Genomic DNA, 27,908 nt, shown 5'->3' with positions numbered 1-27,908 from the left:
GGGATTGAGGAGTTTAATGGGTACAGAGTATGAATTTAAGATGATGAAAAGTTCCATGGATGGATGATGGTGATGGTTACACAACAAAGTAAATGTACTTAATGCCACTGAACTGCACACTTAAAAATGGTTGGAATGGTGAATTTTATGTTATGTGTATTTTGCCACAATTAGAGAGATAGAGATGCTTATTGTGCAGTAAATTCTCAAACTCTATAAGATGGGTATTTTTATCCCTATTTTAAAGAAGAGGACAGTGTTGCTTGCCCAGTGCCATGGAGCCAACCAAGACTGGAAGCTGGGTTTATCAAATTGCAGAGCCAAGTTCAGCAGAGCAAGCTCCCCACTGTGAAACTACTTGTATCAAAGGCAGCCACCCCCACAGCAAATCACATTTCTCTCTGGATTTCTTAAGTTGATTTAGTGATCAATTTTGTCCTAAGCAAACTAAAGTGAAGATAATTGCAGGAATCATTTTGAGGTAATACTTGAGAATTGTTTTTATGACACTGGTACCCCTGGAGCAGAAGAAAGATAGAGAAGGGGCCCCACTACTCGCTTCAGTTGTTCAGTTCTAGGTGGTGATTTGCCTAAGTGTATATGCACTGTGTACTTGCACAGACCTCCTTTGATGATAAAAGCAGACCGTAGTCCAAAAATTCCTGCACGGGGTTCTTTGGAAACAATTCTTTATGTACTAAGTGCTGTATCCTCAATCAACCAACAATAAAATTCTGCTGGATACATTTAAGTATTAAGAAAGGTTCTTTCCTTACTGTTCCCAAAGAAAGAAGCAAAATCTCCTGGGCCTGACTATAGCCTTATGTATCATGTTGTAAGGCATCACCATTCTGCTCTCTGTCACTCAGGAATGGAACTCTGCAGGTCGTCCCTCAGTACCCCGTCAGCCGCTGCCAGTTCTCAGAGTCTGCCCTGTGCGCCTCTCTGGTCCTCCCCTTCCATGGTGCCCTGATTCTCTTCAGACCCTCATCAAGGTCTTACTGGGCCTCTTGCCACAATGTCTTAGGGGCCCTCAGACCCCCACCACCCCTCCCCTCTCACACTTATTCAACAAATGTTTAAGGAGGCCTAATATATGCTGGCCACTGTGCTGAGCTTTGGGAATACAGTGATGGAGTCCATGTATTCCCATGATCCCAGGTGTGGTCACTGCCCTCAGGAACCCACAGTTTTATGGAGGAGACTGATAGTCAGGCAATTACAACACATTCCAATAAGCCTCTGATAAGAGCAGGCTCAGCCCGGTACACCCCAGCATCCTGAGTATCTGCCCTCCCAAGTACTGCCCTGCACCCTGTCCCTCCAAGCTTTTGCTCTCACAGGTCTAGAATGCTTTCTGTCTGGCTCACTTCCACCTGCTGCCATTCTTACCATTCAGGGTCTAACTCACAGCCATCTTCTCTCTGAAGCTCTTCCCAATGCCTCCCCTCACAATGAGTCTCTTCTTTTTCTACCCTCTATTGCTGCTTTCTTGAACGTCTATTATAAGCTTAACACAGATTATCTTAGAGTTAGTTCTGCATGTTTGGCTCAACCTAGAGACTGAATCTCAAGGGGGAGAATCATGTGTCCTCCATAACATCTAGCACAAGCATTATGGGCAGTTGGCATTTGTTTTGTATTGCTTTAAATCTAATGTTGCATAGTGAGGAGAATCTGAGGAGAGAATACTTGAATTCCAAGTGTCAGAAGAGTCTAAACATGATGGATAAACATATTTGGCACTTTGGAAGAACTGAATTTTAGGTTTCTGATTTCTGTGTCTGACGAAGTATTGTGGAAAGAGCTGCACCTTCATTTTGGACAAGGCCCACTTTATAACTAAAACAGATTACCCCAGCTTCTAGCATGTGGCTTTGCACGTAGTAAGCCTGTGGCTTTTTGGTAGTCTCCTCAGTCAGCAATCCCACCTAAATTAGTCTCTTTTTTTCCTAAAGAGCAGTTGATAGAGCAAATAAAAGGTGTAGCATCAAATGAATCCCCAAGATTATTCCCTCAACTCCTCTTTCCCCGACCCTGAACCCTGGGCCTCTAACAGATAGCAAGGTCTACAGCTATTGTAGCTGACAGCTATTGTCAAATTGTCATTTGACAATTGCAGTATCTCCTAGAAATAGTGCTGACACTGAGCCCTCATATCAAACATTTTTGGAAGAAGAACAACAAAGAATATAACAGGAGATATAGGAGTTTGTTCTTTCAGTTTGTATCTTAAACTGTAGAAATTGCCCATTTTCCTCCACTTTATATGGGACGCCACCACAGCATGGCTTGACATGCGGTGCATCAGTGCGCGCCCAGATTTGGTACCAGCGAACCCCTGGCCACCGCAGCAGAGCATGCACACTTAACTGCTTGTGCCACTGGGCCGGCCCCTACATAAATTTACTTTTGATGTTAAATTCTAGATCTGTTTTAATTTAGTCCTTCCCTCAGTGCAATTGCAAAAAGTAGCTGCTGATCAAATTCTCAAGTTTTAGTATTATTGAGTCTATCTTTTTTGGCTATTGTATTTAAGTAATTTCATACAAGATTCAAGAATGGGTGCAATCGTATGCACTGCTAAGAGGACATTTGGAATATGGAGAATGTCTTTACCATCTGAGGACGTGGATATAGATGTGCATTGATCTGATGTGCAAATGGGATTTTATTTTTTATCAACATTTCTCTAATTACTAGTGAGATTGAACATTTTTTCATATGCATGGTGGCATACAAATTTGTTTTCCTGTGAATTTATGTATCTATGTTCCTATGATTACCTCTATAGCCTTTGCCCATTTTTATGAGTTTGTTGCATTATTTTTATATTCATTTTTAAGTCTACTTTAAATATTATGGATGCAAACCCTTTTTGTTATGTTGTGTAGTGTTGCAAATATGTTCTCTACTCCATGACTGTTTTTCTTAACTTTGTTTACAGTGTCTTTTGTTGAACAAAATTTTAATGTAGTTCTACTTGTCAACCTTTTTTTTGTGTGTGTGGCTTCTAGGTTTAACATCATGCTCCTAAAATCTTTCTCCCACCGTTTTCCTTTGCATTTCTTTAGGCCTTCTTTATCGCCTTCCATAAGGTTTTATAGCTTTGTGGGTTTTTTCATAAAATTCTGATAAATTTCTTTTCCTAATTTTTAGGCATAGAAATTAAGATTTTAAAATACATTCTTCTATCACATATTAGATAACTTTAAATTTATAAGGGTTTTGATTTTTAGTCTACATGGATAGCAGGAATCCATTGTTTTCCCTGAATGGATGTACAGTTCATCTAACACTCTTATTAAATAGTTGATCTCTTCCCCACTTATTTGAATCGCCATCTTTGCAATATACTGAATTCAAATATATACTCAGTTCTGTTTCTGGAGTCCTTATTTTATTCCACCGATTTGTCTATTCCTTCACTAACACCACACTGTTTTCATCTTTGTAGCTATAAAGTATACTTGAGATCTGAGAAGTAAATTTATAGCCTTCTTTTTCATTTATTTTTATTTTCTGGCTGTTCTTAGACCCCCTCCTCTTACTCATCTTCCGTATTTAGTTTTCATGTGGACTCTCAAGTCTATCTACTCCCCTTAAGTTCCATTGATAGTTAACTCGGTCCTATCACCTGTTGTTTAAATTATTGCAATATTGCAACCACCTTGACTGGTTTTTCTTCTCTACTTTTGCCCACTATAGTCTGCTCTCTAAACTCCCTTCATAAGGAATCTGATTATTTTAAGGACTCATTTAATTTTTAAAATAGTTTTATTGAGATATAATGTACCTACCATATAATTTACCCATTTGAAATGTATAATTCAGTGGTTTTTAGAATATTCACAGAGTTGTGCAACCATCACCACAGTCAATTTTAGAAGATTTTCATCACCCTAAAAGAGAAACTCCATATGTTTTAGATATTGCCTCAATCCTGCCATCTTCCTCCCCCTTTACTCCCCAACCCCCAGCTCTAGGCAACCCCAATCTACTTTCTTCTTTATATATCTGCCTATTCTGGACATTTCATATAAGTGAAATGTGGTCTTTCGTAACTGACTTCTTTCACTTAGCATGATGTTTTCAAAGTTCATCCATGTTGTAGCATGTATTAGTATTTCACTCCTTTTTATGACCAAAAAATATTCCATTGTATGGATATACCACAGTTTACTTATCCATTTATCAGTTGATAGACATTTGAGTTGTTTCCACGTTTTGGCTATTATGATAATGCTGTTATGTATCTCATATAAACTTTAAAATGAGTTTATTATATTCTAATAAAAAATTCTGTGGGAATTTTTATTGCAATTGCATTAAATTTATAGATTAATTTAGAGAAAATTTAATTTTTTTACAATATTGAATTTTTCATCCAGGACAATTGTTTTCCATTACATTTATTTAGGCCTTGTTTATTGCCTTCCATAAAGTTTTATAGTTTTCTTGATAAAATTCTGGTGAATTTCTTTTTTTGTAATTTGTACTTACTTTATAATGTTTTGCCATTTTGAACAGAATTTTTTTTTTTTTTTTTTTTTTTGCTTGAGGAGGATTTGCCCTGAGCTAACATTTGTGCTAATCTTCCTCTATTTTGTATGTGGTCACCACCACAGCATGGCTGCCGATGAGTGATGTACGTTCATGCCCGGGAACCGAACCCGGGCCACTGAAGCAGAGCAGCACGCCAAGCTTAACCACTAGGCCATGGGGCCAGCCCCTTGAACAGAATTTTTAAATTAAAATTTCTATTTGGTGGTGGCAGTATATAGAAAAACTATTCATTTCTCTATTTTTACCTTGTATCTAACTATCTTTAGGATCTCTCTTATTAGTTCTAATAGTTTTTCAGTTGATTTTCTTATCTCTTCCAGATAATTAACTATATAATCTGTATATACCTATAATCAAAGTTTATCTCTTTCTTCACAATATTTATATTCCCTATTTCTTTTTTTTATTTTCTGATTTTATTGGCTAGGAGCTCCAGGATGATGATAAATAATAACAACTATACTGGGCATACATCTTTCTCCTTATCAACTTTAATTTTTAATTGTAAGCAATATTATAGCAAAAATAAATTTAATAATGAAAGAAAAATCACCCTGAATCCCATGTGAAAACAAACTTTAAGAATTACTAAAAAATTATTTGTATATGAATAGAAAGAGTAAGGAAGGATATACACCAAACTGCTATGGGTAGTTCTTTTAGGGCTGTGGAATTCTGGAGCAGGGGCAGGGGCAGAGAGGGGGACCCTCTGCATAGCTTGGCTTTTTGCAATGAGCATTCCCTACTTTTGTATTTTAAAATGCATCTTGGAAAACAGCCAAAGAGTACAAAATATGTAAAGACTTGTCTTTGCATATCAAGATTTACAGATATGTGTATTGTTAATGGCTAAAATTTTAGTTTTGTTCACTAAGTTAAATCTCAACTAAATGAGACAGTCAAAGATTAGATAGATAGATCGACAGATAAATAGATGATAGAAAGATTGATAAAGAGATAGAAATATTGATACAGTCATAAATATATACCTACTTGCCATTACTAGAAAGTCCAAAAACAAAAAGATGGCACAGAAAAAAATGGTTACAAAGGGAAAGCTTACAAATTACACAGAACAGAATTCTGGGGCAGGGCAGTCAGATCTATTATCTCCCTCCCCATGATGTCTAGGAAAATGTGAATGGAGAAATTATTTCATGGATTGAAGTGAGTGTTTTTTTTGCTGAGGATGATTAGCCCTGAGCTAACATCTGTTGCCAATCTTCCTCTTTCCTTGCTTGAGGAAGATTAGCCCTGAGCTAAAATCTGTGCCAATCTTCCTCCACTTTATATGTGGGTTGCCATCATGGCATGGCTGATGAGTGGTGTAGGTCCGCATCTGGGATCCGAACCCGTGAACCCAGCCACTGAAGCAGAGTGTGCTGAACATAACCACTACACCACGGGGCCAGTGCCTGAAGAGAATTTTAATTGCTCTCTATTGTCATCAGAGCTTGATAATTGCCTGTCAAAAATTTTCTTTCTGAGACACCATGGAGGAGTTTGGCAGTCACAGGAGGGCATCAATATTACTTGCCCCTGTATATAGGATACCACATCAATGATTGTACAGCCACATCCTGTTACTGTCTACACTTTGGAACATGACTAAAGAAATGCACCCCTTCGGTTGTTCTCTTCTAGGATTTCCAATGAACACTCCCCCAAACTCCAGATCCGGAGTCACAGTTACCTGAGGGCGGTAAGTGAAGTCTCCATCAACCGAAGCCTGGACAGCCTTGACCCTGCAGGCCTGCTCACATCACCAAAGTTCCGCTCCAGGAATGAGAGCTACATGCGAGCCATGAGCACCATCAGCCAGGTGAGCACCGTGGCTGCAGGCCATTAACTATCTGCACAAGGGTTAGTGGAAACTGAGAGGGCATGAAGTGAGGAGGCAGTCACTCCCCAAGTAGACCGCTGATGGATCAGGCAGGAGGTCCAGTCTAAATGCTACGTGTGTTCAGCCACAGCAAGCACCTGGTATCAGCAGTCTACCAGCAGGGGAGGAGTTCTCTGCAGGTGGATACAGCACATCGGGGGAGTCCTTGGAAATTCATTAACAGTCAATCAGCACCAGCAAATTTGTCATTAAGGAGTGGATGGATAAAGCTTCAGTTGTAAAGATGCTTGAAGGATAGAAGGACAGGGTAGACGTCACTGGCAAAACCAAGGCAGCGTCTAATCATAAAAGTACCACTATTAAGCAGGTCGTCAAGATAGGGACCCAGGCACAGGAAACGAGATGCGATCTATTTACCTCAACTGGGTCCTAGGTGAATATTGTGTTTTGGTAATGAGACAGAAACCCACTTCTAAGAAGTGGTAGGCAAAACTGGGGATGCAGACTCGATAAAGGTTGCTTAATGCTGCATCCAGAATATTCAGCTGCCTCACCTCTGATATCTCCCATTGAGGGGCTGGGAGAACATGGGAAAAGGCTGGGCTGCCTAAGCTCAGGGGCAGAGCGAACCTAGGACTCTTGGAGGACCTGCCCCTGCAGCTTTCAGGGGCCACCAGAGGAGCAGAAGGTGCCTCAGGGGCTTCCTCTAGGAGGACAAAGAAGGTATTTTTTTAAATGATGTTTAGGAACTCTGAATTTAAATTTATATCACAGTTTTTAAAAATAAGTAACATACAATTGATTTAGCTAATATTTATTGATCAAAACACTGGGCAAGATTATGCAAGTTATTCAGTGATGAATAATACATCATCCCTGCCCCCCAAAAGCTTACAATCTAATGGAGAGCATACAAAAAACATGAAAGTGCTATCACAAACATTATTTACTTGAACACCATAAAAACACTCTGAGGGAGGTGGGTCAAGAATTAACAATAAGAGCCATATTTACTGGGTGGAGCACAGTGCTAACTGCTTTCTATTTTCATAATATTGGTCCTTATAAACACTCTGTAAGATATCTAAATAACCAGATGTTAAATGAGACCTTCTTTGTGGTCACAAAATTGTCAACAAGATCCCAAAGCTAAGGAGAAAAGGGTGTTAAGTACCCAGGATTCTAAAGAGAGAGCTTCTAAGCATGGAGCCTAGGAATATGCATTTAAACAAATATTCCAAGTGATTCTAATCAAGTAATATTTGATCTGAACTTTGAAAAATGCTAGCCTACATCATATTCAAGGAATAGTGAATGTTCTGGTTTACCCAGAATACTCAGAATACTTGTAGAGGCAACAATGGGAAACCTGTTCTGAATTTTGTCCTGGAGACATTTTTTAATGCATGGCCTTGAGTGCCAGGCCCAGGAGACTGGACTTTATTCGTTAGGAATGGGATTGATTAAAGACTAATTAAAACTTCAGATTTTAAGCAGGCAAGAGATATGATCAGAACTTAGATATAAGATAATTAATCTGGCAAAAAAGTATAGAAAAGATTGGAGATGATGAGAGGCTAGAGGCAGAGAAGCTAGTTTGGAAGACATTGTGATCATCAAGGTAAGCTACTGATGGTGCTGTTGCTGATGATGGAAGTGATGGTGATGATGATGGTGGTGGAGATGGTGATGATGGTAGTGATGGTGGGGAAGGTGGGGGGTGATAGTGGTGATGATGGTAATGGTGGTGGTGGTGGAGGTGGTAGTGATGATGGGGGTAGTGGTGGTGATGATGGTGGTGGAGGTGGTGATGGTGATGGTGGTGGTGGTGGTGGTGGTGGTGATGATGGTGGTGGTGGAGGTGGTGATGGTGGTGGTGGTGGTGGTGATGGTGGTGGTGGTGGTGGTGGTGGTGGTGGTGGTGGTGGTGGTGGTGGTGGTGGTGGTGGTGGTGGTGGTGGTGGCGGTGGTGGTGGTGGTGGTGGTGGTGGTGGTGGTGGAGGTGCTGGTGGTGGTGGTGGAGGTGGTGGTGGTGGTGGAGGTGGTGGTGGTGGTGGTGGTGGTGGTGGAGGTGGTGATGGTGGTGGTGGTGGAGGTGCTGGTGGTGGTGGTGGAGGTGGTGATGGTGGTGGTGGTGGTGGTGGAGGTGGTGGTGGTGGTGGTGGTGGTGGTGGTGGTGGAGGTGGTGATGGTGGTGGTGGTGGTGGTAGAGGTGGTGGTGGTGGTGGTGGTGGTGGTGGTGGTGGAGGTGGTGATGGTGGTGGTGGTGGAGGTGGTGATGGTGGTGGTGGTGGTGGAGGTGGAGGTGGTAGTGATGATGGGGGTAGTGGTGGTGATGATGGTGGTGGTGGTGGTAGTGGTAGGCTAAGCACTGAAGCATCTCTGATCTGTCAGAGTGAGACCCCAAAATAGGACTACTGCTCTCACCTTGTCCCTGCCATCAAAATAAAGCTCCCTGCTCTAAATGGATTTCTGAAGAGCAACAGCAGGGACCACAGCAAGGCTCTGAGAGCAAGGCAGGGTGGGAATCAGGGGAACTGGTGTGTGGGATTCCAATATTTGCCCACAGTACATTTCCTTACTTTAAAGAAATCTCCAAGAGCATACACACCTCTTTGTGCTAGCTAATGCTTTCTAACAATACTCACTATCCCAACTCTCAGGGAAATAGTTGGTGCCTCATTTTGGTGAAATTTGGATGTGTTTCGTCCTCACTTTTTTCACAAGACACAATATAATATTTAAAACTTCTTTAAGCTTAGCTTTATTCTGGACAGCCTCATGGTCATATAGCCTTCCAGAATTGTAAAATATTCTATAAATCCATCTGTCATACATACAGAATACATCAGTGGGTTTAAAAAAATTTTTTGGAAAATGTTTATGCACATTCACTGCTTTCATAATTTTACACGTTTAAAACAGGAGAACATGTCGCTTCCCACAGCAGGACATTACACCTACACAGCTGACAGCTTTTAGTCCTTATGTTGTAGGTCTGATCTTCCTTGAGATAACGTCACTTCCCAGCACAGGTTGGTAAGAAATCAACAAGTCACTGAAGAGGCACATGTGGGCCTTGATGCTATGGCGGGTCAAGCTCTGCAATTCAATGGTGTAATCATTTCACCTTAAGTAAAATACAGAAAGAATAGCCATCTTAAATGCATTCCTGGGCCGGTCCCGTGGCTTAATGGTTAAATGTGTGTGCTCTGCGGCTGGTGGCCTGGTTTCAGATCCCGGGCGTGCACCGACGCACCGCTTCTCCGGCCATGCTGAGGCCGCGTCCCACATACAGCAACTAGAAGGATGTGCAGCTGTGACGTACAACTATCTACTGGGGCTTTGGGGGAAAAGAAATACATAAATAAAATTTAAAAAAAAATGCATTGCTAATGATACATCATTTTTCTAGTTCCATATTCAATTTTCAAGCAACACAGTATCTTTAAGGATAATTTCAAATTTTCTGTTGCAGTCCCAACATTGTTATTATTCAAAGGAGAATAGTTTCTTCTTCAAAGCAAAACTACCATATATACTCTAGACTTTTCAAAAAGTGGTTGGCTTTTATGATGTTAGAGATATTTTCTCTTATAGATCATTAGTAGCTGCTCTAATAGTATAGAATTTAAGTGCATTATATCCTATTCCCTTTTAAAACCTGATTTATTATTCGTTAAAGCCTCCTAGAAAGATCAAAGTAAAATGTTGGAAGCTAAGAAATTGGTCTAGAATAACTAAATTGTTTGTTTCTGCCATTCATACCTCATAAAAAGAAAATATCCCTAAAAATAGATTGTGCTTGGATGATAGAAAAAAATTGAACATCTTTTTATCTGTTTATTCTCCTTCTATGTTTTTACTATATATGCATCTAATAAAAATGGGGGCTTTTTAAAGTAAGGCTTGAGAAGAAAGAATTTTAGAAAGTCACATTTTTAAAAAATATTTGGTATAATAACTATCATTTTCAAATTAGCTTAATTTATGTCTATGTATTTCAAGTCCAAATCTCAAATATCTTCATCTGGAATGGTAAACTAGAAGCTCAGACATATTTTATCTGGCAACATGTTGGGTTTCTATATCATTTTTTTTTTTTTTTTTTAAAGATTTTATTTATTTATTTTTCCCCCAAAGCCCCAGTACATAGTTGTCTGTCATAGCTGCACATCCTTCTAGTTGCTGTATGTGGGACGCGGCCTCAGCATGGCCGGAGGAGCGGTGCCTCAGTGCGCACCCGGGATCCGAACCCGGGCCGCCGGCAGCGAAGCGCACGCACTTAACCGCTAAGCCACGGGGCCGGCCCTCTATATCATTTTTAAAAAGTGAATGTTATAGGCAGTTATTGTGCTCGTTGGTAATACCAGCAGTTTAACTGTGACTTAGACCTAGACCATCCCTTCACTGTATATAGACAAAGAAATGGAAACTCAGCTAGTCAGTGACAGAACCTAGAAAACCCAAGTATCCTGAATCCTAACCGGTATATTCAATGCCTGCTGGTATTGGGTATTGGTGGCAACAATATTGCTAATAATAGTAGTAGTAATAATGGAAATGATAACAATGGAATAGTTACTATGTATTGCCTACCTGATATGTGCTATAATCTTTGTATATTATCTCATTAATTTCATATCAACTGTAAGAAAGATCATTTTTTAATTTATGAAACTCAATTTTAGAGAATTGGAGTCATTTGTGTCATTCTTCCCACTGCACCATCTCAGAAAATAATATCCACTATTTAAGGAGTGCCTACCATGTGCCTAGAAATATAATATGCATTTGTATGTATTATTTTATTTTTATCCTTAGAGCATCCCTATGAGGTAGGTATTATTATACCCATTTTACAGATGAGGAAAGTGAGGATCAGAAAATTCAAGCAGATTGCCCATAATAAAGTAGAAAGAGCATTAAACCACTCCTTCTTCCCATATAAAAAATAAATCCAAGCAGATTTAAAATCTAAGCAATAATACAAAATGACAAAAAATTAAAATTAGGAGACTATGTTTATGATATTGTGGTGAGAATTATAACTTTTAATAAAATAAGAATTCCAGAAAACATAAAGTAAAAGATTGACATCTATTCTAACTAAAAATTAAATATTTCTGTGTGGTAAAAGACATTATAAAGTTAAAATACAATTGATGGAGGAATATTTAAACACATCAAGAAAAAAGGTTCATGTTCCAATTGCCTAAAGTGTTTCTACCAATTAGTATGAAAAGATAAACAACCTAAACGAATTTGGGGCAAAGCTTATGAAATAGCAAATCAGAAGGAAAAAAAAACAAAGACCAATAAATATAGGAAAAGATGTTCATATACGCTAGTAGGCTAGTCAAGACAAATCAAAACAGCGCAACATTATTTTTGACCCAGCAGAGTGGCAGAAGCAGCTAACATCTAGTTCTGGTGACCATGTTGAGAAACAAGCTTGGCTTACTTGCTGTTTGGATTGAATTGCTGCAGTTGTTTTAGAAAGTAAGTTGGTAAAATCTACAAAAAGATAAAACATATCTTTTGGCACAGGAATCCCACTTTTAGGGCTCTATAATACAGAAATAAAAACACATGTGAAAATAAATGCACAAGGATGTTGGTCATAGCATGGTCTCCAAGGACATACCTGAATCATCATCCACAAAGGAGTGGTGAATAAGTTATGGTACAATCATACTATACAAGATTATGGTGATAATGACTTAGTGTCTGAATCTCCCTGAGTCTCTATACAAAAGTAGGCAGAGCAACTAGATAGAAAAACCAAAAACTCATGAAAAACATTTACCACAAAATGAGGTGACAAGATATCACATGAACCCAAAATATAAGTAGATGAGAACAAAGTAGCCATAAGCCTCCATCGTCTCCACGTCCGTGTAGGAGGATATAGAGGAAAACAATGACTTTCCTGATGGGCTTGAGCATAGCAGAACAAAACAAGCAGCAAGTATTCACTGGAAAGCTCTGGGGGCTTATGTGAGAACAGCATGTGAAACTGGAAAGATTTGCCTGTTCTTATACCAGGTAAATTCAAGGAGCCGGCAGTCAGGTCAGAAGAGGCTGGAACAATCTGAGCCCACATGTACACTAGAAACCAACCAACCAGTGTTTCTATCTAGGATAGGGTCCAGTACTGAGAAGAAACAGTTGGGAGTGGAATCAAATATGAGCAAGATAGAGACAAATAGCCAAGAAGAAAAGAGAAGGTTCGGATAAAAGTTGGAGGTGGGAGCAAGAGAATCAGGAAATCTCAGAAAGTAACACTAAGCTAAAACAATAGAGGAGGAAGCCCTGTGAATTTAAGGAGAAATGCCAAATGCATCACCCTCTTAAGGTCAGAAAAACTAATTTTACAGAAAAAGGAGGAACAAAAAAGTACCCATTTTAAATCACATTCAAAGTCACTATAAGAAGAAAAGAGAATAAGGAACAGAATAACATTCTTACAGAAAATAACAGCATACTAGAAAGACACACCCACCAAACAGATCAAAACTGTAATATGCTATTTCAAAAGGAGCTAAAGGACATTAAGAAAGTGACATAAGACATGAAAGAAAAAGATATATCTGAATTTCAAAAACTTAAAAATGATGTCACAGAACTCAGGAAAGAATTAGAAGTAAAAGAAAAATCATTTCAGACATGAAGATGAGACTAGAAGGAATACAGGCGCAAACAAATGAGACGGTTCATACACAAAGAAAAATAGAATCTAAAAAGGAAGTACATTTTTAAAATCATAAAGAAATGAAGAGGTAAAAATGATTCAAGAGAAATCGATAAATATTGGAGATAGGCAAAGATTGAACATACAGATAATAGAAGTCCCTCAGGAAGAAAATCAAAGCAAAGGACCAGAACAAATAATAAAAACGATAATTAAAGAAAACTTTCCTGAAATAAAAAGATGATTCAAAATTACATTTTGAAACAGCATACCATGTACCTGAGAAATTGACCCGGAACAATCAACACCAAGACATAGCCTAGTAAAATTACAAGACTTTAAAGAATTAAAACAACAACAACTTTGGACTTATAGACAAAAAGAGCAAATAACTTTAAAAAGAACAAAAGTTAAATTATCAGAGTCTTTAACAATGATAGTTTTTGCCAAAAGAAAATTGAGTAACATATTATTATACTCAAGGGGAAAAAATGTGAACCAAAGATTTTATATCCAGAAAAACTGACTTTCAAATATAAAAGGCATGGACAAACTATTATAAGTATGGATGAATGCAGAGAATATTGCTTCCACGAGCCCATCTTGAGGAATCTACTAGACAATGAGCTTTAGACAACCAAAATGACCAGACGTAAGAACTAGTGGCTAACGACGTGTAGGTTTATTTCTGGACTCTTGCTTCTGTCGCGTTGGTCTGTGTCTGTCCTTATGTCAGTGCCACAGTTTTGAGATTACTATAGCTTTGTAGTAAGTTTTGAGATCAGGAAGTATGCGTCCTCTAGCTTTGATCTTTATCAATATTGTTTTGGAAATTAAGATGTATCTTGATGTATTTTTCATCATATTTCTTGTGCTTGGAATTCTTTGAACTTCTTGGATTCCAATCTCTGACTAGTCAGTGTTCCAGAGAGAAAAGAGATAACAGAAGGAAGAAAATCACTAATGAAATAAAGTGTTCCAGAGAGAAAAGAGATAACAGAAGGAAGAAAATCACTAATGAAATAATTCAAGAAATGGTCCCAGAACTGAAAGACATGATTTTGCAGATTGAGAGGGCCCACCCAGTACCCAGCACAATGGGTAGAGAAAGATCCACACAGGGAAAAGCATCATGAAATATTAGCTCATTTGGGACAAGAAGATCCAAAACAGCTTCCAGAAGGGGATAGGGGAAACCAGCTCACGTAGAAAGGCTCAGGAATGAGAAAACTCTCTGCCTTCTCAATCTCTAGCAAACATGGAGGCTACGAGATAAGAAGCGAAGCCTGAAACATCTGAAAGAAGAGGGAATGCAGGCTAGAATCCTAAATCAAGCATACTCCCTGAACAGTGGAGTTGGGATACAGACATTTCCATCTATGCAAGGTGGCTGCCTTGCCCAGGAAAGCACTGGAAGATGTGCTCCACCAAAAGGAGGGAATAAAACAAGGAAGGGGAAACAGAGGCTCCACCACAGGCTAGTTAATGAAGGGCACCCCCAGAGTGATGGGGCGGGAAGAACCCAGGACAGCGGTGGGCTTGGCAGCTGTATATAGTAATAGAAGGACAGAAGGATCCAAGAGTGATGCTTCAAGGGCAGGAAGGAAATCAAGAGGTTATCAGAGGTCTATGAAAGTATCAAGAGATTCACATAAGCAAGTTTTTGGCAATATGGACACAAATACCATAAGATCCAGTGGAAGAATTGAAAGTGGTTCCCTCTGGGGAGGGAGAATCTGGAGTGGGTAGGGTGGGACAGGGGCCTGCTCTTTTTCCCTATAAGCTGTCTAGAACTATTTGACCTATATTTGTGTATAAGTTTGATAAAGAATGATCTTTTTATATGAAAAAAGTAGTGGCAAGCATTAAATATGTAGTTATTTGTGAAATTAAGACTAAATGAGGGCTGGAGGAAGATGGGCACAGATGTTAGCCCAGGCCAGTCTTCCTCAGCAAAAAAAGAGGAGGATTGGCAGACGTTAGCACAGGGCTGATCTTCCTCACAAAAAAAAAAAAGACTAAATGAGGGCTAAAGTGGGAGAGAACATACAGGTTACATGCTCTGACGATGTAAATATAGCACAGCTATTTTAAAATGAGCAAAGAATGGAGAGAACATATGCAAAAAAAAAAAAGGAATTGTTAGCTGTTTCCAATAATGATATGGGCAGTGGTAGTATTAGTATGCTATTCTGAGACTGTTGTGCATATATTATGGAAGAAAGCAAATGAATAACTGTAGACTATCCCAATCCTATTATCTCCTATGTCTTTGAAAACCAAGATTTTTATTATAGCGTAAAGATATAAGTATAAATATAATATAGAAGAGGTTACATTAAAACTCTGCAGTCTGAATTTGAATTGGATATATTCATAACCTACTTCTGCCCACTGAACAAGGACCAACCCATGGCAATGACAATGAAGCTTCCTGGTGCCCAGATTGTATTCTTCTGACACCATTTCCCACTATAAGAAGAAAAAGCTTTTGGGAAAAATACTGATTCCAGGACTGGGTGGGAAAGATATGAGATGAGTTTGGAATACCTTGACATACCAGATATCAAGGAAGCTATCAAAGACTGCTAGTTTCATGTCAAAAGGACTCAGGAGCCAACCTAAGAAGCTTCTACTGGCCAAAGATGGGACAAATTGGACTTCACTAAGAATAATCATTGAAGTGAATTTAAAACCATTAAATATTTTTAAATCTATGAGTTCATTTTTATATTTTTAAAAATTAATTGATGGGGCCGGCCTGGTGGCACAAGTGGTTAAGTGCGCATGCTCTGCTGCAGCGGCCCGGGGTTCGCCGGTTCGGATCCCGGGCGCGCACTGAGGCGCCGCTTGTCAAGCCATGCTGTGGCGGCGTCCCATATAAAGTAGAGGAAGATGGGCATGGATGTTAGCCCAGGGTCAGTCTTCCTCAGCAAAAAAGAGGAGGATTGGCATTGGATGTTACCTCAAGGCTGGTCCTCCTCACAAAAAAAAAAAAATTGATCACCTTTGGTAGATAAGAGGAAACAAATTTATTGTCTTGAAAATTAGTAAATAAAAGGGGAAAATAATCAAACATTCATCTTGCTGTTGTTATGTGAACTAAACCATTGAGTATTCAAATAATATGAGAGGAAGCATTTCTTTATAAATATGTTCCAATTTGTAAGTGTAGAAGTAATGATGGGATTAGAATATCACCATTTTGCAATCCCCAGTGAATTCATGGATCTAGGCATTGAGCACAATGACTCCTAACAGCATCAAAAGAGACCTAGATATAGTGTGCCTCCAGCTGAAAGAACACATGACCTCTAGTCTTGCCAAAGGGATTGAACCTGAGCCTGATCCAGCCTCTGGCTCCAGCTTACAGTTTTCAGGAAATACAAATGACAGAGGAACATCCTAAATCCCCACCATGAGTATGAAATCAGCAAATCCAGACCATGGGAAGCTTTACAGGTCAAATGACCCAGCTGCTTCAACAGATCAGTTCTAATTAAAAAAAAAAAAAATGGATGAGGGAGACCTGTATGTTAAAGTGAATTAAAAGATACATCAAATTTTATAACTGAGTAAGACTAAACTATAGGATTCAGGGAGGCACACTTGGGTGAAAAAAACATAAAGACATGCAAAGAAGTGATTGCAATAAAACTCAGAGTAGTAGCTACTTTTGGAGGGAGGGTGGGGGTTGTGGTTAGGATGGGGCATTTGGAGGGGCTTCTGGGGGGCCTGGAAAAGTTCTGCTTCTTGATCTGGGCAATAATTACAAGGGTGTTTGCCTTATTATAATTCATTGTTATAGTTTATTTTGTGTGGTTTTCTATATCTGTGTATAATAAAAACAAAGGGTAAAGGGGAACGAAGGAGAATCCTATTAAGAATATAAATTTAATCTAGAAGTTTAGGTGAAAAAAAACAGGTTGCAGAATTATATTTACTTTATGATTCAATTTTTATGAAAAATAGGGGAGGGGGTACATATACCCTCTGGAAAGATAGTCATCCAAGTTTCATAGTTGTTACCTTGACAGGAATAAATAGTTTATTATTTCTTTGTGATGTTTGGCATGTTGATTAAAAGGGAAAAATCTAATTAATGATACATATACATATATGTAGATACATATACACACATACATATATAGTTTGTTTTACTTTTTGCTTTGAAATCATTTCAAACTTGCAAAAGTTGCATGTATAATACAAAGAACTCTTGTACATCCTTGACCAAGATTCATATTCATTGATTGTTAAGATTTTGGCTCATTTGCTCACTCTCTCTCTCCGTTTCTCTGTCTGTCTCTCTCTTACTCTTTCTCTCTGTCTTTTTGACAGTAAATTCCAAATAAGGTGCATTTACCTCTAAATGCATTTCCAAGTATTTCCTAAAAAACAAGGATATGTATAATATATATATTTACTTTTTTTTTTTTTTTGGTGAGGAAGATCAGCCCTGAGCTAACATCCGTGCTAATCCTCCTCTTTTTGCTGAGGAAGACCAGCTCTGAGCTAACATCCATTGCCAATCCTCCTCCTTTTTTTTTTCCCCAAAGCCCCCCAGTAGATAGTTGTACATCATAGTTGCACATCCTTCTAGTTGCTGTATGTGGGACACAGCCTCAACATGGCTGGAGAAGTGGTGCGTTGGTGTGCAACCGGGATCCGAACCCGGGCGGCCAGTAGCGGAGCGTGCGTGCTTAACTGCCAAGCCACAGGGCCGGCCCCTATATTTACTTTTTTAATATGGACATATATAATTATTAGCCTTGAAAACATGCAGGGATTTTTTTTTTTTTTTTTTTTTTTTTTTTGGTGAGGGAGATTCACCCTGAGCTAACATCCGCTGCCAGTTCTCCTCTTTTTTTTTTTTTCCGTGCTTGATGAAGATTAGCCCTGAGCTAACATCTATGCCAGTCTTCCTCTATTTTTTTTTTTTTATGTGAGATGCCTCCGCAGCATGGCTGATGAGTGGAGTGGGTCCACGCACGGGATCCAAACCTGCAAACCCATGTGACTGAAGTGGAGCACGTGGAACTTTAACCACTCAGCCATGGGGCCTGACCCCGTGCAGGGATTTTTATATCAAATTAGATAAAGTATGCAAAAATACTATTTTAACCTGTAAAGAATTATTATTATTAAGAAATGCATGTCTCCAAATGATGAATGGATAAAGATGTGGTATATATATATATACAATGGAATACTACTCAGCCATAAAAAAAGACAAAATTGTCCCATTTGCAACAGCATGGATGGACCTTGAGGGTATTGTATTAAGCGAAATAAGTCAGACAGAGAAAGACAGACACCATATGATTTCACTCATATGTGGAAGATAAACAACACATGGATAAAAAGAACAGATTAGTGGTTACCAGAGGGGAAGGGAGTAGGGGGGAAAGTGAAAGGGGTAAAGGGGCACATGTGTATGGTGACGGGACACATATGTATGGTCGCAACTAGACTATTGGTGGTGAGCACGATACAGTCTATACAGAAACTGATATATAATAATGTACACCTGAAATTACACAATATTGTAAACCAATAAGACATCAGTAAAATAATTAAAAAAAAAAAAAAAGAAATGCATATCTCTTTTCCATTTGATATGCCTTAAGATAATTGGTCACTTTTGTCTGAAGTTTAAAGAAATTTGCCATGATTGGAGTGCATCTTCAGATAACACAAAATGAAGAGTCGGTCAAAAATTGCAATTATTTTTGGTATGTGCTCTAAGCTTAATTGTAGTTTAATCTGTTAAATTCTCAATTACTCGTGAATTTGATATTAGGAAAATTAGACATATGAAGCTCTATAAGGTAGCAGAAATTTGAGGAATGTGCCCACATCTCTATCAAATCAGCTGCAAAGTAAGAAATTGGTCTGGCTGGTCTGGCTTATTTTTTTTTAGGTGGTGCTGAAACCCAATGAAATTTATGTCCAGAGGAATATAAGTAAATAAAAACTGATTCCTCAAAAAAGGGAAGACTTCATTTGGAAGGTTTTTAAAACTCATTTATAAACAATTTGTGGACCATATCAGCTTTTTATAAAGAAGCGTGAAAGTTTCTTTAAATAGTATGTAGATACTACGAAAATCTTGATAGTGCTTTTCCAGATTTTGACATATCTGGATTTGGTCCATTTCTGTGCAGAATGTGGGTATCTTACCAGAAAACAGAGGTACTTTGCACTACTTTTCCATACTTTGCACTAAATTAAGCTTCAGTCAACACTGAAGTTATCTGATGAACTAGTCACTTCCAACCGAACAATAAAAATAGTAGTTTCTAAAATGTTTGTGCTGAAAACAGTTTCATTGAAATACACAAACTCTAACCATGGACCAATAAAATTGTTCCCTAGGTTTGCGTTTATATATAAGAAGAATTAGCACCTGGGCATGCACTGGAATAGAATTTCCCAACCCCACACTTCCTTGCATTCTAAAAACAAAGCTCTTTTTCTTTCTAATTTAATCGACTATTTGGGATTATAAACTAGATGCCATTCAATAACAGTCTGTAACGTAGAGGAAATAAAATGCATTGGATTTTCAGGTAATCAGACGGGGCTTTCTTCTGGTGGGTTGAAGTCTGGAGACGCTTGAAGGGAGAGCTTGCCCCTCCACCCAGCCGGGAAGCGCACGATGTTACGGTGTCCTGTCTCTGCCCGCAGGTGAGCGAGATGGAAGTGAACGGGCAGTTCGAGTCGGTGTGCGAGTCTGTGTTCAGCGAGCTGGAGTCGCAGGCCGTGGAAGCCCTGGACCTGCCCATGCCCGGCTGCTTCCGCATGCGGAGCCACAGCTACGTGCGCGCCATTGAGAAGGGCTGCTCCCAGGACGACGAGTGCGTGTCCCTGAGGTCCTCGTCCCCGCCGCGCACCACCACCACCGTGAGGACCATTCAGAGCAGCACGGGTGAGTGAGCAGAGCGGCTGTCCCCCGGGTCCCTGGTGATGCCGGGCCATCACCAGCCTGGCCTCTGTGCCCGGGCTACCGCATGACTGTCCCGAGAGACTGCACATTGTACCCTTGCTGTTAACCACCAGTAACAATAGCACCCATGCCCTACAAAGCGATGATTTTGCTTCCATGTCTCTATCCCCAGCCTCTGGCCACATTCACCTCCCCCATCTCTCTCTGTCTCCGTCTCTGGTATCAACAAAGGAAACTGCAACTACAGGACCAGGAGGGGGAGGTCTTCCCAAGATCCCCACACAGCATCCTAGGAGCCAGCAAACTCATCCCACTAACTCCTATTCTCCATCATTAGGCTCTGACGGTTTAGGGGTGTGACCCCTAAATGAATCAGACATCCTGACTGCTGAGCGTCACAGAGTTGGAATACTTTTTTAATTCCAAGATATCCACAAAATAACTATCCCAAAAGACCTGAAATATCACTTTGAGAAAATAAAAAGGAAGAAATGGATGATCCAGTAATATTGATTAAACATTTTATGAGTTTTGTTTCATGATAACAGAGGGCAAATTTATTTTATTATTTTAAAACCTTCTGACTATCATATGTATAAAGCACCTCCTTCTCCCTCTAAACTGAATTTAGGTTTATGCCGTTAAACTGCACTTGTATCAGTGGATTTTAGGCAGAGAGGCACAGAAGAGCTTAACTGGTTTCCATGACACTGGAACCTATAGAGGAATATAGCCATGGGTTATGTATGACAATATGTGTGTTGTGCATTTTTTTTTTTATAACATTTGGATCCAAAAAGAAAATCGCCTCCGTCTAGTCTTAACTTGGATTGAATTCAGCATAACTCCAATACAGAGTAGTTCCGCAGGAAGATCATCAAACCTAGACTTAAGATAAATAATGATGAATAAATTAGAAGGAAAAGCCTATGCCAGGATATTGTATTATTCTGTTTTCATTCTAGGTGCCTTAAATGTCAGTAATTATCATTCAGCCTAGAACTTTTGCAGGCTTGAGAATTAATAGGTCCTCAAACCTGAATTAAAAATCCTACTAACTAGAGATATGAGATTACAATACGGATTTGTAAGAAACCATTAGCGATTGAACAATAGGAGTTCATTTTGACTAATGCAAATGAAGATCTCAGGATTAAGGAAAAGGATGCTTCTAGATGCTGCACTGGCTCAGCAGCTCCACAGGGAGCCCATCGACTCTAGCCCTGGCTGGCTGTCTCCAACTAGACATGGTGAATGTGTATCTTGCTCACTAGGAAATTCCACAAAGACAGCCACAGATGAGGTTAATAAATTAACTAAGGTTGATTTATTATGAAATGAAAAATGAAAAAATGCATTTTTAAATTCATCCATGGGCATATTTATGTGTGTGTTTACATTCGTGCAGTAAGTGTAGTTTGAAGTTCTGCCCTGTGCCTCTAGCGTATCACCGTGTCTTTGGTGTTTCCCATTTTCGCCACCCCCACCCCACACACAACTCTTGCCCAGTGTCTGGTCCATTCCCCTGTATAATAGTCTCATCACCTGCCAGCTACTCTTCTGTGCTGAAAACACTTCTTAAATACACAAAACGCAGATTGTTGCCCAGCAGTGCCAAGGGAAGGAAAACGGCCACTGGCTCACTCCTTTCCCTCAGGGAGCAGTGTTGTGAATAAAGGGGCAAGAGACTCGGAATGGCTTTTCTCTGCTCAACCCTCAGAGGATTTTGTGGTTTAGTCATTTACGAGACAGTTTACTTATACTTTCTGCATCAGTTCTTGTGCTATGCTCTTCACCCCAAATTCTGTATTCTGACCTTCCTAAGACCCTCCCCAGATACTCTGGAAGTTCCCAGAGTGCAAACAATGGAGTGCCAGATAAAATCCAGGTTGCCAGTTAAATTTGAATTTCAGATAAGTAGTGAATAATTTTATAGTGGAAGTATATCCCAAATATTGCATGGGACATACTTATACTACAAAATTATTTGTAGTGTCTGTAGTATTTGCTAAATCTGACAAGCTTATCAGAGAAGGAGATGAGTAGGGCCTGGGAGGGTGTCCTGTGTTGTTCCATTTAGAATGTAAATCGAATTGAAGTGGCTTTAGCCCACGGCCCTATGTGGGAGAACATCGAAAAACAGGGAGAAGGAAATGAAAACACCACAGAGGTGATTGCATCCGCTCCTTCTTGGGCTCCATGCGCCTCATCCTAAGTACTGGGCCCTGTCCACCTGCAGCTCTCTGGGTGGGAAGGCTCCAGTCTTGGCTGCAGCTGCAGGGGGTAAGGGGCAGGAAGATGTGACTTCTCCTGGGAGTGGTGAGGCATAAAATGCCAGATTTCTGCAGGGGGCAGCTGGGGACTTCACCCTTAATCATCAAACAAAACATTATGGTATACCATCTTTACAGTCGTGAAAAAATAAACAATTTAAGGACTAAGTATTGTGGCAGATTCTAAGTAAGCCCTTCAGATATTTAAAAGTGCAATTTTAAGAATTCTAGTGTCATCTTTCACCGTTTCTTTATGCCATAGATTTGTTCTTTTTAAAAAAGCCATTATTTTATGATATAATAAGGTTGTGTCCTTCATTCTACCCCTCCCCCTACTCCTGCATTGTCTCTTTCTCTCTCTCACACACACGCTTTTCTCTCTCACATAATATCACTACTATCATATTAATTTTCTTCTTCTGCTGTTTCTGTCTGACATCAAATCAAATACAATAACATAGAAACATAGAAACATATCTACTTTCTCACAGGACCTACTAATTTTTGAAAGAATGCACTCATCTGTGGAAATCGGGAAATTACTTTGCTCGAATTTTAACCATTTCCCCCATGTCCACAGGTCAAATTTACATCCGTGCTGAGTAGGACATGATGTAGATTTCTCCTTTTACTTCTCTTCCTTTGCTCGTTATTTTAGGATACTCACACAGATTCCATTTTTCCTAAACTTCCCCTTGCCTGGAAAAAAATCTTTTTTCTTTTTGTCAACTGAAGTTTTTGACTATAAGTTTTCCCCACAACAATCCACATTCTGTGTCTTTGATTTTTGTGTCAGCCCGTTTTAATTGTTCAAATCTTCAACAAAATATACTATTAAGATTTTCTCATCTAGCTTTGTCCATTCTTCATATTAACAAAATGAAACCAAAGACAAAAGTCCATAGAAGCATTTGATGCCACGTGGGAGAGTCATGAAGATGGGCTCAGCTCCATGTGGCCCTAAGGATCCCCTAGCGATGTGAGCGAGGATTAACAGAGACTCGTCCCAGCAAATCAGGGCAAATTAGGAATTGGGTTAAAGAATGACTTATAGTTATGCTTCCTTTGGTTTTTTGACTTTTGGGCTTATCTAACTATGATAGAATCTTGTAGTCTTGCAACCTGTCATCTGCTTCAAGCACCCAGATATCTCTCCATCTAATACAGTCAACAAGTTTTATGTAAACCACTGCACCTGGGACTATTAGTTTAGGATTAGAGCTACTATAGAAAAGTAAAATGAAAAAGTGGGTTAATTATCCTCATGACTGTGGGAAAACAAGCACCCTTGCCTCAATCGTCTGAAGGTATTAGGTATTTAGGTAAAAGTAGAATTTGGTGGCGGTATTACCGGCACACAAACCTCTACTTCAGAATATGGATTAAACCCGCTTCTTATGGAATATACCAATGCAATTGTATGTGTTTAAGGATGAGTTTTCTATTTACTTCCTATGCTGAGCATTTTCTAGGACCTATCAAAAGCATACCACATTGTAGCTAGACGGACTTGTATCTTGTGATACGAGTGGCCTGAATAAGCAAAAACATTGTAAGTGGATACACCCATACAGAGACACAGACCACACATGGTCAGAAAGGACACACATAAACTGTTTGCAGTGGCTACTGAGCAAGTATTAAGTGGCAGGGTCAGGTGGTATGGAGAGAGGGAAATTTTTTTTTTTTGTTAGGGAGATTGGCCCTGGGCTAACATCCGTGCCCATTTTCCTCTGCTTTATATGGGACGCCACCACAGCATGGCTTGACAAGTTGTGCATCGGTCTGTACCCGGAATCCAAACCTTTGAAACCCGGGCCACTGAAGCAGAGCACACGAACTTAACCACTATGCCACCGGGCCCCCTGGGAAATTTTGTAAATAAGAATTTATTGCTTTTTATGATTTTAAAAGCTAATATAATAATATTTGAATAAAAATAATACTGACAGAATAGGCAGAGTATTATGATAAATGATACTCTGGTCTTTTAAGAAAAGTTTTCACTTTGAAATTACAAGTTTTGCAAAGAAGCTTTATGTAGCAATAATATAATTTTTTTAAAGAGTAAGTAGGTTCATTTGCCACACTGTTCCTCTTGAAGTTTGGCCTGTGTGTTATATTCTTTTCTTATTAGAGGGGAAGCTCTTAAAAGTTGATGGAGTTCAACTGATCTCCCTTCACAGAGCCCCGAGGAAGGGCAGTGCGGACCCAGGATAAAGCATCCCCCTGGGCGAGGACCCCAGACAGGGAGTCAACACTGTTTGCCCTCTTGGGTATGGCTTGGTTCCCCAGTGACAGCAGTATTTGCAGTTTGATTTTTCTAACAAGAGATCATATTTTCCCCTAAATTGAGACACATTCTTCCATAATCTTACGTCACACACTCTTCCATTGCTATCAGCTCTGACACACTTACCCAAGTCTGGCTCAGTATAGCAAAAGAAGCTACTCTTTTGATCATCTGAGGTCAGAGCTAATGTTCCAGGAGTCCTCCCACACATTTGGGTCTTCACTCCCAGTCAGCCATCCTATCTAGGAGATCATATTTGAACCTACCCTCATGCACCCTATACTCCAATCCCATGCACGCTGCTCTCCACCCCCCACTACCAAAAAAAAAAAAAACCTAAACACATAAGATCTCTTTTTTTTTGTGAGGAAGATCAGCCCTGAGCTAACATCCATGCCAGTCCTCCTCTTTTTGCTGAGGAAGACTGGCCCTGAGCTAACATCTATTGCCAATCCTCCTCCTTTTTTTCGCTTTTTCTCCCCAAAGCCCCAGTAGATAGTTGCATGTCATAGTTGCACATCCTTCTAGTTGCTGTACGTGGGATACCGCCTCAGCATGGCTGGACAAGTGGTGCGTCGGTGTGCGCCCAGGATCCAAACCCGGGCTGCCAGTAGCAGAGCGCACGCACTTAACCGCTAAGCCACAGGGCCAGCCCCCCTAAACACATAAGATCTTGAGCAGAATAACATTAAGGTAATAATTTCATATTTGCAATACACATAGTAGGCATTCATTAATGGATGAAGAAAGGAGAGAGAGGTAGAAAAATACTTTTTTATTGAGATATAATTGCCATATAACATCATGTAAGTTTAAGGTATACAACATGTTGATCTGATACTTTTATATAGCACCACAGCATTAGCTAACACCTCTATCACTCACATAATTATCTTTTCTCTTTTGTGTTGAGAACATTTAAGATCTAGTCTCTTAGCAACTTTGAAGTATATAATACAGTATTGTTGACTACAATCACCATGCTGTGTATTAGATCTCCAGAACTTAATTCATCTTCAACTGCAAGTTTGTACCCTTTGATGAACATCTCCCCAGTTCTCCCACCTGCCAGCCTCCCAGTAACCACCATTCTACTGTTTCTATGAGTTTGGCTTTTTTAGATTCCACGTATAAGTGAGATCATATTGTATTTGTCTTTCTCTCCCTGACTTATCTCACTTAGCATAATGCCCTCAAAGTCCATCCAAGTTGTCACAAATAGCAGGAATTCCTTCTTTCTCATGGCTGAGTAATATTCCATTGTGTATATACATCACATCTTCTTTATCCATTCATCCATTGACAGAGGCCATTTAGGTTGTTTCCATACCTTGGCTGTTGTGAATAATGTTGCAATGAGCATAAGAAAAACATTTAAGTACCTTATAAACTGCATAATCAACAGATGATTGAATAATCAAGGTGACTTTCCTAGGGAAATAGCATTGCCACTAAAACAAGTTGAATCATAAAATGTTAGCAGTAGAAGAAAATTCTATATCATTTAGTCCAGGGTCTGCAAACTACAGCCTATGGACCAAATCCAACCTGCTGCATAAGTTTTATCGGCACAAGTCACACCCATTTGTTTATTTATTGTCTGTGGCTGCTTTTACTCTTTAACAGCAGAGTTGAGTAGTTGCTGTGAGACTGTATGGCCCAGAAAGCCACAAATATTTACTGTCTGGCCCTTTACAGAAAAAGGTTGCCACTCGTGATCTAATCCTCTGAACCCATCTTAAGGTAAGAAAACTAAGGACCCAAGTGTGGGGCCTCGAGCTGGAGGCAAAGTCAGAACAAAACCCCAGGTCTCCCTTCCATAGCCCTTGGGTCTCAGCTCTCCAAATTATATATTGCCTGATTATAAAGTTAACCTGAACTTCATTTTCTTCATGTGTAAAATGAAATCATAATGCTACTTCTCTTACCAGCAGTAATGACCACTTCTGGAGAATCCTTAGAGTTCAGAGGAGGCTGACTTCTTTCCAGCAGGCACTAAGTTACTTAACAGGTTGTTTTTATAAAGCAATGAGGGAAGTCCAAGGACAGATATCAGTCAGAAGTTTTTTGAACAAAGAGCCTTTCTTTTCTATTCCAGATGGGATCAAGTAACAAATATTCAGATATTGCCTGGACTTGTTCGTTTCCTTGAATTTCTCAAAACATCCAAGTAGAACTGGGGAGATCCACTTACCCCCATCTGAGGAGGCTCAGACCAAAAAAAAATAAGAGCACGATTTGTGGCACAGCCTATGCCTCTTGTGAGGTAACTTGTCTGGTTTTTATGTCTGAGAAAACTGATGTGCTAAGTTTTGGAAGAATTTTGGTTTTAACTTTTCCTTTTTTCTTTTTTTGTTTGTTTGTTTGTTTGTTTGTTTGTTTTTGTAAGGAAGATCAGCCATGAGCTAACATCCATGCCAATCCTCCTCTTTTTTTTTTTGCTGAGGAAGACTGGCTCTGAGCTAACATCTATTGCCAATCCTCCTTTCCCCGCACCCCCAAGCCCCAGTAGATAGTTGTATGTCATAGTTGCACATCCTTCTAGTTGCTGTATGTGGGACGCGGCCTCAGCATGGCTGGACAAGTGGTGCGTCGGTGCCCGCCCGGGATCCAAACCCGGGCCGCCAGCAGCGGAGCACGTGCACTTAACTGCTAAGCCATCGCTCAGCCTAACTTTTCCCTTTTTCTTTGGGGCACTGTAGGTGGCATTCCTCTGTACTCTAGTAGAAGTATTATGAAGTCATAAAATGCAGAAGTCCTGTCGGGCATAGAAGATATAAGGTATGGGGAACGTCTTAGGCTTTCATCTCCGTGGCTTGTTTTGCCGTACGTGAATCACCTCTCAGAACAGAGCCAAGCGTCCAAGTGTCGTGCTCTGTGGACAGCCCACAAGTCACAATTCCACCTTTGCCGTCTGAGGGGTTGTCGCATGGACAGCAGTGAAGGGGTGCCAGGGTCTTCTGGCCTGTAGGATTGTTGTGAGGTTCAAATGAGATCATTAATAAGGAAGCACTATGTAAATTACACATTAGAATGCCTCTTCCCTGGCTTTGATTTTAAATATCTCAATCTGGCTTAGTTTAGTAATAATAATAATGGCTAACCTTTGAGCACTTGCTATTTGACAAGCATTAGGAACCAGCTGTATAGATTTTCTCGTGTAATCCTAACGAATACTCTATGACATTCACGTGACATGATATCATCATTTTCATCCTACAGGGAAAAAAAGTAAGGCTTAGAGAGTTTACACAACTTAACGAAGGCCCTACAGCTAGTGAGAGTAGGCC

General features: G+C 39.7%; 1 protein-coding gene across 9 annotated transcripts in view; it reads left to right on the top strand.

The window, feature by feature from the left end:
• Nucleotides 1-27,908, top strand: part of DLGAP1 (DLG associated protein 1) — an 853,945-nt gene that overhangs the window by 669,887 nt on the left and 156,150 nt on the right. For all 9 annotated transcript variants that reach the window (XM_087439065.1, XM_087439064.1, XM_087439062.1 and 6 more), the window contains 2 exons: nucleotides 6,211-6,388; nucleotides 19,794-20,034. In XM_087439065.1, coding sequence (XP_087295191.1) covers nucleotides 6,211-6,388; nucleotides 19,794-20,034 — 419 coding nt within the window. The remainder of the gene's footprint in view (nucleotides 1-6,210; nucleotides 6,389-19,793; nucleotides 20,035-27,908) is intronic.

Source organism: Ceratotherium simum, chromosome 14, assembly GCF_057802395.1.
Source record: "Ceratotherium simum simum isolate JZ-2026a chromosome 14, ASM5780239v1, whole genome shotgun sequence".
In the NCBI taxonomy this organism is placed as follows: Eukaryota; Metazoa; Chordata; class Mammalia; order Perissodactyla; family Rhinocerotidae; genus Ceratotherium; species Ceratotherium simum.
This window is presented reverse-complemented; position numbering and strand designations above follow the sequence as displayed.